General features: G+C 40.0%; 2 protein-coding genes across 4 annotated transcripts; one reads left to right on the forward strand and one right to left on the reverse strand.

The window, feature by feature from the left end:
• Positions 1–4,917: 4,917 nt before the first annotated feature.
• On the forward strand, positions 4,918–9,714 carry nipsnap2 (nipsnap homolog 2). The gene is made up of 10 exons (XM_047035135.1): positions 4,918–5,051; positions 5,902–6,041; positions 6,147–6,192; positions 6,700–6,794; positions 7,083–7,153; positions 7,691–7,831; positions 8,028–8,059; positions 8,805–8,899; positions 9,086–9,169; positions 9,321–9,714. Exons 1-10 carry the CDS (start codon positions 4,960–4,962, stop codon positions 9,383–9,385), a joined length of 861 nt encoding a protein of 286 aa, XP_046891091.1. The 5' UTR covers positions 4,918–4,959; the 3' UTR covers positions 9,386–9,714.
• Positions 9,715–10,664: 950 nt separating this feature from the next.
• On the reverse strand, positions 10,665–13,742 carry psph (phosphoserine phosphatase). Of its 3 annotated transcripts, XM_047035137.1 has the most exons (7): positions 13,694–13,742; positions 13,095–13,165; positions 12,251–12,394; positions 11,973–12,107; positions 11,690–11,835; positions 11,230–11,378; positions 10,665–11,114 (listed from the first exon to the last, which is right to left on the reverse strand). In XM_047035137.1, the coding sequence occupies exons 2-7, from the start codon at positions 13,151–13,153 to the stop codon at positions 11,004–11,006; spliced, it is 744 nt and encodes a 247-aa protein (XP_046891093.1). In that variant the 5' UTR covers positions 13,154–13,165; positions 13,694–13,742; the 3' UTR covers positions 10,665–11,003. The 3 variants fall into 3 exon arrangements, with proteins under 3 accessions (XP_046891093.1, XP_046891092.1, XP_046891094.1); XM_047035136.1 differs by having other exon boundaries at positions 13,095–13,704; XM_047035138.1 differs by lacking the exons at positions 13,095–13,165; positions 13,694–13,742 and adding an exon at positions 12,593–13,086.
• Between the last annotated feature and the right edge of the window lie 22 nt (positions 13,743–13,764).

Here is a 13,764-nt window from a genome sequence, read left to right on the forward strand (position 1 = left end):
AGCTGTTTCGCATTGTAATTTTTTGTTAAGAGAATATAATAGAATTACCTTGGTTATTTGTGTAAATAACTCAGTGGTTTGTGCGCGCGCTCCCGCAAGGGGGTGCTTTTGAGGGTGGGGGTGCATCTGGGGGCACAACACCGGTCCACAGGGTGGAATAATTGAATAATTTTGTAATTTGGCTGTGCGTGGCTCAGACTTGCAAGAGCCAAAACAGTCATTGAGAAGTTATTGTCAACAATGTATTCAACAGGTGCAGGCTAGAGTATAGCAGTACTAATGCTGGGTACACACAAAAATATTCTTGCAATCTTTTAAGGGAAAATCTGATAAATTAATCTGTAGAACCATCAAGATAATCAGGACGTTACCAAGGATTGTCGGAAGGGGGGAAATCAGCCGGATTATCGTGTGGTGTGTTCCCAGCATTAGGTTATTTGAAACTAATGTAGCCTACTTAGACTGAACTATTGATTGTAGGCTATCTAGTCTCTGGTACTTTTCAAAATAGCTCTGGTAAAACCTCAAAGACAAGTCGGTTTGAAGTGACAAACAAGTGTCAAGGCATAAAAATGTGGTTTCCTGGTACTTTTAAACCAAGAAGCAACAAAAAGGCTGCTGCAGAGCTCGATAATGACCATTCATTGAATCAGGTGTTGGAGCAGAGAAACATTTAAAACATACAGGACAGTGGCCCATAAGGATCAGGGTTGAAAACCACTGGTCTAAGGTCTAAATTACTCTTCATAGAACAAATGGTGGAATATGAATAACTGAATGTGGCTTTGTCTTTCAAAGCCACAGATGGTATCAAATATGATCCTCCCAACAGATGCAAGGCTAAATAATACTTTTACACAAACCTACTTTAGGAATATTAAGTTCATGATTTGCGGAAGATAGTGGAAATGTTATTATTTCACGTCCTTAGCGCTATTAACATAATTAATGTTATTTTAGTTGCTCAATAATGCAAGGAGATGTTGGAGATACTTTAGACTTTCTCTTGTCCATTAAATACAATGTGCATATTTCTTTGTGGTACAACATTCTGGTGATAAACCTACTGACAAGACAACTTCACATGCTTTTGTGTTTAATACCTGCTAATAGACTTGGAGAGTGGAGACCAATCCTATACCGTAAATGGCTGGTGGTATTTAGCCACTCTTATGATTTAGCTGACCTCTCCTGACCTTCACTTGTAATACAGGAATTGTCACACACGTTCGATTTCACCCTTGACTTGCCCTAACCATTTCTAAAATGTTCATGATTGAAGTTAAGTTAGTAGATGAGGCAACCACTGGACAAAATGTTCATAACCTCTCAGGGGGAAGAAAGCCTTTAACATGCATCATTGGAGCTTTCCCCTGGCAAGAGCAAATGAAACTATTCCCTAAAATTCCACGACTCTGACTTCTTTACTTTAGGCAAATTTATGATGGTCCAGAGGGCATGTGAGGGGAGACATTGTACCCTGACAGAACATGGAAAAATGAGGTAAAAAAGTGAAGTCATACTGAATTTCTCTGTAATGCACCTAGTCAATAACAACCATACTTCATGAGGGAACAAAGCACCATTGTGTCAGCAAATGATTACAATATATTATTAGCATTGTCTAGCATAGATTACCCAAGTCAATTTCATCTAACAGGAGTGATAATTATGATTTATCTACCATCAAGTATCAATGACACTTGACACTGTGTTTTCAGTAAGCCATCTATTGACAGTCAGAGACCAGGGCCAGTGTTTTTTCCACAGCATGTCCAAGCACATCCCCAATCCACCCAAACATCTATAGAACCCTACAACTACACAGAAACCACAGAGCACACTATCCCCCCATTTAGTATTTCTTGTGAGCCAACATTGACTTACATTTAATAATTTACTTGAATTTTTTTTACATTTTATTTACTTAGCAGATGCTTTTAATTCAAAGCGACGTGTAAATAGTGCTCACAGAAAGTACAACAGAACATCAAAGATCTTCAAAAATCTAAGTTTTTTTAGAGATGGAAAATCATTCTGCACTGCACTTCCAAAACGTTATTAGGAAAACATTTGCCTTGACATATCAGAAAGTAAGATGAATTAGTACATAAGAGAGAAAATATGCACCTTTCATCCATCAACAGTCAGCATGGTCATCATCCAGTGCATTAAGTGGAATATGGACACAAGAGCCAGGTTACATATGCATGGTGTCTGCCATTTCATTGAAGAATTAAAAAACTTGAATGACTTCCTCATCACTGTCATCCCATGTCATGCTTGGCTCTCTTGAGAGAAAGACACTGCTGTGGATAATTTTCCGTCTGCCAGGAGACATGATCTAAAAGTTAAAAGTGTCCGAGGAAAACGGGTCCTGGACGCAGGGCCGGGTTAGCTGACAGGCCTGTCGTCATTCCTCTGCATTGTCTTATTTTTGGCCTTCAGCAGTGTCTGATCATTTTTCATTCGCACATCTGACCTGTTGTCTAAGCATTGCGGAGAAAGCGTGCAATGATTCGGCCCCTCAGATAGGGAAAGTAGACATATTTGAACGGTGTGAAATTCCTTCACTGCTACGAAGGATCTTTCTCAGGCCTCCCATCTATCAGACCCTGGCATGCTATCAGTGGCTTCTGTCAAAATTGGTTGGAGGAGAAATAAATGAAAATAAATCAGACTCATTCAAACAAAATCTCAAACATGGGTAAGTATGCCGTGTTGTCACCGTTTAAACCAAAGACCAGTGCCAGAGAGAAAAGACTCATCCTATGCGGAGTGTGGAGAGATGAGGTGCACCTCTGGAATCAGATACTCTGGCATCAGATCTGGTTATAACTATGCACAGACTGGGTTCTCTGGGCCAAACTTGCAGCAGGTCTACGAAAAAAACATGCTGTGTGAAGAAAGCATCTTTCTTTCTTTTTTTAAGCTGAGGCTTAGGACTTCAGGACTTTAGGACTAGTTTAGTCTAAGAAGTGAACAAATTCGACAAATATATCCCCAGAGAAGCACTGATAAGCTGATAAGATACTGTACCCCTGACCACATGACTGTGGTAGCTATCTACCATGTTTTATTTAGTTATGGGGCAATTTTACATCAATGTTGACCGATTTTAACAGATAGCCTTCAATACACAAAAATAAAAATTTAGCGTTTTCTCAGTGCCAAGCCACCTGATTTGCCTTTGTTTCCCACTTTTTTCATGGACTTCAATCCATTAGTTGTGTTTGAAACACAATCAGCAGGAAATTAGAGTCAACTTTCATATGCTTCGGTGCAGTTCTTTCAAACTACCAAAAGGTAGCTCTGTGTTCACTAATCCAGTTGTCTTCATCACTTGCAACTAAAGGTCTAGTCTTAACAAATGATATGATGGATCATGTCACCCAATCAAACTAGGTAATCAGTGTCCATAACTTTGGTCAAAGGTCGGTTAGTCATACATTTGTGGAATTGGCTTCTAGGTCTGTTTGAGTAGACCTTGTTGGAGGTACATTTTTGAGAGGCATTTAGAACCGAAACTGTACTGTACTGTAGCTAGTGGTACTGCCAGTGGAGCGAGTGGTACGTAACAGTGACTAGTGGTATGCCAGTGGAGCGAGTGGTACGTGACAGTGGCTAGTGGTACATGCCTGTGCCTTCGCTGGTACATGACAGTAGCTAGTGGTACGTGACAGCACCTCTAATGGCACGTGACAGCACCTCTAATGGCACCTAGTGGTATGTGCCAGTGGAGCTAGTGATACGTGACAGTAGCTAGTGTTACATGCCAGAGCCTCCGCTGGTACATGACAGTAGCCAGTGGTACGCGACAGTGCCTCCACTGGTACATGACAGTTACTGTTCTGTTGATAGTGGTACACAAGTGTCCCGTGGCAGTGTCTCGTGGCAGTTGCATTGGGTGTCTTGCAGCTTTTGTTTACTGTCAAGTAACTGCCCCATGGCCATTTTAGAATAGGAGAACAGGGTATAAACTTTCATTTTTTAAATATAAGTTAAACTGTTTGTGCTAACAGACTCCAAACCATACTTTTGATGTCTCATTACAAGCTCCTGTCACGTGCTGTCACGTACCAGTGGAGGCACTGGCACCAGAGAATGTCTAATGAATGTATGTCTTTAAACAGGCTCTGCTGGCACCTACCACTAGCCACTGTCACGTGCCAGTGGAGGCACTGGCATACCACTAGCTAATGTCACGTACCACTCGCTCCACTGTCAAGTACCACTCGCTACAGTACAGTACAGTTTCGGTTCTAACCGCTACTGAAAGGCTTTGAGAATATGGTGGGATGGATAGATTTGTTCCACTCATGGAGAAGGGGGATAAATTATTTTCCCAGACAAGAAATGGTCTTCATGTTTTGGGAAGGCCCTTATGCCCAGCTGTGTTACCATCAGCTCTTGCCAGGTCTCTGATTGAGGCCTAAAGACCCAAGCGCCAAGAATGACAACCACCAAAATGCCTGGACTCAAACCCCCATAACTCCCTCCACACATAATTCCACACACCAAATGACCATAAAAGGATGAGGCTTGTTCATGAGAGTCCGATCAACAACAACCAAAAGTCACCTTCTAACTCAACTCACCTGCCATATCCATAAGGAGTAGCCACTTTTCTAATTTAGATGACCTGTCACAAAAAAAGTGTTTGCTGCTTACTACATTATTTTCCTTCAGCACGTTGTGTACAGGTTGTCTCCAGTCAACATGCAAATTCAAAATAAGTGCTATAGGAATTGATCTTTTATCCACCAAAATTACATTACTTACAATTTAAAAGTGTCGCGTGGTTCACTACTCACAATGAAAATGCTTTAAACATTGAATGGTTCACCTGCTAATGGCGCAGCTAGTCCTGACTGAATTAATCATGGGTTGTATTCTACTACCACCCGGTGGTAAACTTCCACAAACATTTTCTACGTAGTACAGCACTACCAATGGAAGATGGCGACCAGAGTCCTTCAGAGATTTGGAAGTGGCCTGGATCGGGCAAAAAACAGGGCCCGGTCGACGGGACAGATAGTCATTTCAAGCAGGTAAGGCTGTTGTTATTGAGATTTTTTTAACATTTTACCCAGGCATTAGTTGCGATCGGCCAGGGTCTGTAGTTTGGACCATGTAGCCACACAGCTAGCTAGCTAAGTCCTCTTCGTCAGGTACTGTCATGCTTCATGCAATTGCTGCTAGCCTAGTGGACCTTGCTTTATTGCTAGCAAGTGACTGGCTAGCACGCTAACTAGCTTTGATACCTTTGATTTTGCGTTACAGAACACTGCTGTGCAAATGGGAGATTGGTGTGATTTACCGTTTTGTTCACTGCAAAACCGTGAAAGACTGAACTGTACATTGATTTAATTGAATTGATATACTCATAATATATTATTGTAGCTAAGCTAGCAAGCTAGCTAGCTACTTGTATCTATCAACAATTCTCACTAGTGCAATGCTCAAGGTCAGATTTGGTTTATGCTAGCTAACCTGCTATTTTCAACATTATTTTACAAATATTTAAAGACACGTGCATTGGTTTTCCCACCAAGGTCAAGTCAGCGACACCCTTCTCATGTTGTTCTTATGGGACTTCATTTATAAATTAAACTTGCTTATTGCAGGACCAGTTGAGAACTTGATGGCAATCTTACACAACTTGTTGACATGGACGTCCAAAATAAACTTGCAAGAAATGGTCTCAGATGTATTCAGCATGAGGGGTATTTGTCTTGTCTGGTGGTGTATCGTTATTCATAATATGAAATGAGAGATGGATGTAGAGAACCATCTGGAGACATCACAGGTTTTGTTTGGTGGAATAAAAGTGTTGTTTAACAGATGTTAGCAACCATGCTCACAATATTTTGTGTCACTAACAGACGTATTAATCTGTAGGGGTTTGGCAGCATCGAGTAACAGAAACCGAGAAGACAGCTGGTTTAAATCACTGTTTGTGAGGAAAGTAGATCCCCGAAAAGATGCACACAGTCATTTGCTAACCAAGAATGAGGAGAGCAACCTATACAAAATTCAGTGTAAGTATGTTATTACATGTTCAAGATACATTTCAAAGTGTATATATGACTGTAGACTTCACAAAGTGAGAGAGCTAAATACCCTTCTTCTGTTTCTGTTTGCAGTCCACAATGTCAAACCAGAGTGCCTGGATGCATACAACCAACTTTGGTGAGTGTCCCTGTTATTGTCTAAGTTGGTGTGTATGGTTTTATATTTTGTATTCTTTATAGAAAAGTTGTAATTGTGGTGATATTATATGACTTAACAAGTAGCTGGAAGAGTTACAAAATGTCTTTAGTTCTATTTCTGGTATGTGATTGACATGTGGAATGGCAAAAGTGCCTTGGTGAATGTCTATAGGCTAGCCGTACTTAAGATGACTCACAATGGCCTTTACTAGTATTGGAGCACACGTAACTGATTTTGACACAGACACAGACTAAATCCTTTCCAGATGGGCATTGCCATTTAATGTTTTGTTGACATTCAGTGGGAAAGAGCAGTTGTAAATCCTTATCATTGCCCCAATTCGTCATGCAAATGCTCAGTCATTGTTCCTGTATGGAGGCCTGTGTTTTATGTAATGGTTGGTTATGGTTATTAAGCATTGGAGTAGGACATGAGGTAATTCACACAACAGATGTGTTTATAAAGTTTTGTTTTTATTTATTATAGTGAGGATGTCTTTCCATCCATCCATGCTGATAAGTACTACCCCTGTGAACTGGTGGGCACCTGGAATACCTGGTATGGAGAGCAAGACCAGGCTGGTAGGAGTGCTGGCAAGGGGATAGGCAACACCTGTTCTACATGTAGAAGCAGTCATACTCCCCTTCACTGAAAAAGAGCAATGAACGCCACACTATATGTAATCAGCTAGCTCTACACGTTAATTAATTACGTTAATGTTGCCTGTTCCACCTCCGGTATTTAACGTTAGCCTTTCAAATTATTTGTCATTCACTATAGGTAAAGTAGTGTTTTTGTTACCCCCTTGATATGCTAATATTTCACATCTAAACAATGCATTATTAATTGATTGTGTGTGTGTTTTGCAGTCCATATGTGGCGGTATAGAGGAGGCTACCCAGCTCTTACTGATTCCATGAATAAACTCAAGCAGAACAAGGTAAAACTATGTTTTCATCTTTGACATTCTGCTTCTTTGTTTATGTGCATGTGACAATGCTGATAAACAGGTAGTTTTTTAATGGATTATAACAACACAATGAAAGATAGTTTGAACGAGCATCTTAACAGGTCTTGGCCTCTGTGCAGTAGGCCAGGATTTGGTAGCTGGTGCGGAAAGGAAGTCTCTCCCTGCAAAACTCTACTGGCTTTTACTGTGTCTGTGGTAGGCTCTCAGGGAGAGAGACATCTGTACACAATGTAGAGAGAGAGAGAGAGAGAGAGAGGCCTCAAGAGACAATAGTTGATAGACTATGCTATGGTAATCCTAACAAGAGTTAGGTTAAATCATTACAGCCTCTTTCTACTGCTCGTCTGCATGGCGTGTCTGTGTTGTTTGTGATGTAGTGTCACTTCACTTTCGAGCACAGGTCCTCAAACTGTTTTAGTCAGGACCCTACCCCGTTGTAATTGTTGTTTTTCTTTTTTATGTTGCAATGTCTGCAGAATAATGATTGGTATTGATCTCCTTTGGCAGGAATTTATGGAGTACAGAAAGGAGAGAGGGAAGATGCTTCTGTCTCGTAGGAACCAGCTCCTGTTGGAGTTCAGCTTCTGGAACGAGCCTGCCCCTAGACAAGGACCCAACATCTATGAGTTGAGGTCCTACCAGCTCAGAGTACGTACTGACATGGCTGTAACTCACCTTACAGGGTCAGAATCAGAGAGAGCCTACCCCAGACAACAGGGAAGAGAGATGTGCTTTTATAAGCAAAGGAGAGTAGTCATTGGAGGAATCATTTAATTGGTACAGAAACAGAAGCCTATGAATTACATTATTTAAATACAACATTATTAATTTTCTTTTTTTACAGCCTGGAACTATGATTGAGTGGGGTAATTACTGGTAAGGCCTGTTACATTTAATTCACTCATATGTAGTTACAAAAAACTATTTTGTAATTTTCTCAATGATAGTCATATCCCATGAGAGATACTATTTTTATACAAGATTGTAATCCCTGCAGCACAGGGCCAACTCTTAACACACCCTTTTTCCTCCTAGTTTCAATGTTAAAAGAATGTGCCTTAAGTTTATTTTTTTGCTTTCCAACAGAAGCATTTGAAAGTGGACAGTTGCACTTAATCAGGTTTATGTTCAAACATAGTTCATCCTTACATGGCAAATTGTGGCATGATAATAATCATTGTTTCACATTGTTCAAACGTATCAAACCTGCCCAGTTTAATTTTTGGTTGAACATGGACGCTCTGATTATGGAATTCCTTGAAATGCTCATGAGTAATTGGCAGATAATCAAGTTATAAGGTATGCAACAACATTACATCAACATTAAATGCTGACAAATGAAATGCATACTGTATGGTTTGGGCTAGAATCAAAATTGTTGCCTGTGATCATAATTAAATATAAATTGGGAATTGCTTATTTAATGAAATAATGCCAACCCCATTTAAAAATATATTTATATGCTCCTCTATGCTTTCAATGATACATTCAGAAGCATTAGCTTGGCTCATTAGTCCTTGAAAAGAAGAATCTCAGTCTTGATTGTCTCACGTGAATTGTCTGAGGAAGTATAGCCTGTGTCCTTGGTCTGGGTTGAGTGTAATTGCTCTTTGTTGTACAGGGCCAGAGCCATTGGCTACCGGCAGCATAACCGTGAGGCAGTAGGAGGGTTCTTCTCCCAAATTGGCAACCTGTACATGGTGCACCATCTCTGGGGTGAGCAGGACTAGCTTCATTCAAACATTTGACAGAAATGAAATGTTCTGTCATCTCGCATTCCAGACCTTCAGGGACTTGTGACCTGTGTCGGCATAGGTCCTGTTGGAGACAAGTTTTTGCAAAATGCTTGGGAGTTGGTAATTCCTCACACCACTCGCTGAAACATACTGTGATTGATTTCAGCCTACAAAGACCTCCAGTCCAGAGAAGACACAAGGAATGCAGCCTGGCAACATGAGGGCTGGGACGAGGTTGTGTATTATACAGGTGAGTAATATTCAGAAGACCACAATGTACTGTGGTTTCACACACTGTCGTTGAACTGGCTCTTTTGCTGACATTGTAAGAACTATAATGCCATTAGCTAGAGAATTTCCTCTAAAAGCAAGCTGACTCGATGTCTGATGTTTATTTTCAGTTCCTCTCATTCAGCACATGGATTCAAGGATTATGATCCCAATGAAGGCTTCACCGTTGCAGTAAAGGAAAAGAAATCAGACATTGAACCTCAAACCTTTTTAGCGTAACAAACGTCTATAAATATTTCACTGCCATGGTTTCATCCTCCTGTCACTGTTGCCAATGAACCCACTGTTTTGGATTTATTTCACATAACCATATTATGACTTTGCACCAGCAAACTATAGGTAGTACTTGCAAAATGCATTTCAAAGACAAAGTTCAAGGCAAAGTTAACAGCGTCTTTCTTTCTGTGGCTGAAATGCTCTTTCCTTAATAAGATGAAGGGCAGTGGCGTGCGCACAAACGTCTATTTGTTCTTTGGTAGGATGGGCAACATCAGCATATGTAAACCTCCTGATCTGTTAGGTGGATACCCTCTGTACCACATGCTGTGTCACATTAAGATTGATCAGTAGACCACGGCTCATCTCTATTCTTAGAAATGAACCAAAGTGCTACTTTGAAGGAGAGCTGCAGCAGCTGTATTTTTGCAGCAAATAATAATAAAGCTAATTCATTGGGCAGGTATGGCAAGACTTAACAAAAAGTGTTATGCTCAATAAGTGATATAGTTATTTATGTATTTATTTAATGTAAATATTGAAGACCTCTATTACATGCTCTATCACTAATTGCAAATGACACTTTTTGCAAAGTCTAGGCTAAGCAATGCTGTCACTGGAAGGAACAGTTAGTTGGCGACAGGCCAAAAGGACAGTGTGTCATAAACTGTCCTTTATAAATGGGAGAATCTCTTGAATGGTCATTGACATCATCAGCCCACAAGGTTTGTAAAAGGTTATGAATACCAAGTTGTATAATGAAGCCCAGGCCCTTAAAGTTGTCACAGAAGTACATGGAAATCCAGATGTCTGCTTTTCCCCAAAATATACTTTTGTTCGTAACTGTGGGCATTCCCTCATGTCTCTCCTTTTCACTATACGCAAAAAGCTTGACGTGTGTTTATCGTACTGTGCTGGTGAACATGGCTTTTGTTTTATCGATGAGAAAATGATTGCATGCCCATTTTTTCTTAAACAAGTTTTATCGGTTTGAACATGTTCAGTTGGGCATAACATCTAATGTATTGTGTAAACCACTACTCTGATGCTGTAATTGTGCAGTCATGCTACTGCTTATTGTGATTTCTAAGAGGTTTTAGTGTTATAGTAGCATGTCCAGTTTCCCCCCCGATGTAAGGGTAAATTGACAGGTGGCAAGAATGTCATACATGAATAAAAATATTTAAAGAACATCTGGGATAGTAAATGTACAATTACAACAAAAAAGGCAGACATCCCAAACTGCACTATACACTTTATTGTGTCAGTAGCAATCTGTATTCCACATGGCACACATTTTATGCAGTTTTGTTATCAATCTGACTTAAGCTTTAACATGGAAAGTGCTGTTTAAAAAAACACAAAATCCTTCCAAATAGACATTTGGTTAACTTTTTAGTGTTCTATACAAGTATAAAATATTCAAGGGACAACACCACCTCCTAAAGTCCCACTATTATAGTGTAAACATTTCCATTCATTATAAAAAAAATCTATTGACTGGATGAGTTAAAAAATATATTTAAACTTGGCATTAGTTACATTAGTGAATTCTCAAAAAGCCCCGGTATCCCTTGTTAGATCTTCTCAAGTTCTTTTAGCAGCTCTCCAAAACTTGAGACATACCAAGAGCACCTCTCTTTCACCTGTGGTCTCACCACATTTCCACCAAATCCAATGAAGGCACTCTGAAAAAAACAAGCCATTGTTACATTACCAGTATATATATTTACAGCATATAGTAATTGAAGCAATTGAGTTACATAATCACACCTACAAATATGCCAGAGTGTAGATACTTACTGCAGGGGGACAGGCCTCCAGGTCTGTAGCACCATCACCAATCATCACCACGTCTTTGAAGCCGTACTGCTCTTTGAGCATGTTGATCACCCTGCCCTTTCCTCCACTCTCAGCAGTGGGCTGGCTCTCATCAAATCCTGCATACTCACCTTGGACGGAGGGGGGCAAGTATAGTCATTCATTAGGAAGATGTATCAAGTACATGGATACTAAACTTTGAGAGTGAAAACACAAGCTTAGGAATGGCTTATGCTTCTTCTCATTTACTATAATTTAAAGTGGGTGTAGGCATTCCACTTAAAGATGAGCTCAACAAATACATTTGCTGAATTGGCTTTTAGGGTGCCCCTACAATATAGAAAGGACAATGTTTTCCCATCCAACAAAATAGGATGAACCAATGTATTTAAAACACCAACCAAAGTTTCCCGAAGTTGGAAAGGGGGACCTGGTGACTCACCGTTAAAATAGAACTTGAGCCGGTTGGCGTAGACATGATGAAGGGGAATGCTGAGCTGAGATGCAACATGCTCCACAATGCAGCGGAAACCACCGGAGATGAGGAAAACGTTGACATTGCGCTGGTGCAAATTGTCGACAAGCTCCCTGAATAATGAAATGACCTGTCACTTGTCATGTCATAAACGGTATAAGGGCATGCCCTGATAATGCCCATTTCGTCAGTGATAGATCTTGGTTTGAAAAGGGAAATAAAAAGTTGAAACATTCACACACACACTTACTTGATACCTGTGGTCAGTTGTGGGGGGTGGTCTGTTATCAGTTTGTTTACTTGTTCCCTTGAGCATCGAATGATTGAGAGACGATCCATAAGAGCCTTTTGAAAAGTCACTGATCCACCCATGGCGTTGCGAGTCCTGTAATGCAACAAAGTTATTGATATGCGGTACAATGTTTGCAACTCCTGAAACAAAAACTGACACTGTTGCGAGTTTACGTTCGACCAATTCAAATCACGTGGATAGCCATCATTCAGTTGACATACAAATCCTATACTCACATTTCTGTTACTGCATCTCCAACTCCGCAGAATTTAGCAAGTTCATCAATGCCCTCCTCTCTAATAACAGTGCTATCCACGTCGAAACAGACAGCATCTGCTCTCCGGAAGATTTCCTTTGTCTGTGATAAAGTTGTCATTATGCTGAAACAAAATATGCAAGAAAGTGTGAGACAAAAATACAATTTTGCACTTGGTCAATCTGGGTTAAAGTACATATCAAATTGCCACAGTAGTTAGTTAGTAATTCGTTCGGCTCTGGACTGTTAATCGATCAAGAGATGGGAAAATGCAATAACTTAGATCGTACAAGTATTTTAAATGAATTGAGGAGGTACATACCGTTATATGCAAACGAAGAGCAGCGAATCGACCAATGCAAAAGCAGTATATTGTAACAATGACTATCGTATTCTCTGTTGACAGTTGACAATATTATCACTGCCTATGAGATTATATGCGTAGTTCAAAATTAATGTGTTAGCCTATAGCTAGGCTACATGTTTTGATCGTTATCCTGTACATGTTGCGTCACCCTGCTTGTTGGAAGAAAAAAAAAACTGGCAAGCGCTCAAAAAACAAGGCTATGCCAACATGTGTGAGACGCTGCGACTTACTTTCAACGGTTTAAATCATCAAGTTACAGCATTAATGGCGAATTCTTAAGTGCAACTACTAGGCAATGCTACCTTAAAAATAAACTAACATGTATTTGCATCACATGCGAAAATATGCCCGTGCCTTTTCTTCCTGAATGTCACTCTTCTGCATTATGTCAACTAACATTATGGATTATAACGGCACTGCAAGGTTTTAGTGTGGAGACAAATACATAAATACTTACTGGTAACAAAGCGTTGAGATGGTACTGCTACTGTTAACCAACCCCAAAATGCAATGCATTCAATGGATTCACTGGTGAGGAAGAGAACAGCTAAATTTCCAAAGAAAGCCGGGTACGTGAGACCGCCCACTGCTGAGTTTTAAGTGGGGGCCAAAGCAAGGGGTATTGCGTAACGTTAAATTAAACGTGTATGGATGTATAAAAAAAACAATATTTTAGTTATCGATATTGTCATCTGAATAAATCAGATCCAATAAATGGTAAAGCACTTTTCTTGGAACTTAATAAACGCTCTAAGAGGATGCAAGCTCACTCTCTCAAAGCCTACGTTACCATTACTCTTAGTAAGAGTATAACATTCCCATTACTATTAATATTTATAGTCTGTATAATAATTTCATTCACGTAAATCAGTTATTAGGACAAACTTGAATTTGAATTCAATTTGAGCCTGCAGGAACGACGAATCAGCGAGCTAATTACCGACCAGGCCTGTCAATCACAGGTTATGACGCACATGCTGTAATCTACATATAAATAAATGCTGACTTTGGTCTAAAAAATAAATTGTAAAAGCGGTAGATTTAGGTAAATCTAACCTTTGTGAATGTTGTAAGCGGGTGACTTCGCATATTTATCGACCTGCGATACACTAGCGACGCTTTTCGCA

Source organism: Hypomesus transpacificus, chromosome 15 (genome assembly GCF_021917145.1).
Source record: "Hypomesus transpacificus isolate Combined female chromosome 15, fHypTra1, whole genome shotgun sequence".
Classification (NCBI taxonomy): domain Eukaryota; kingdom Metazoa; phylum Chordata; class Actinopteri; order Osmeriformes; family Osmeridae; genus Hypomesus; species Hypomesus transpacificus.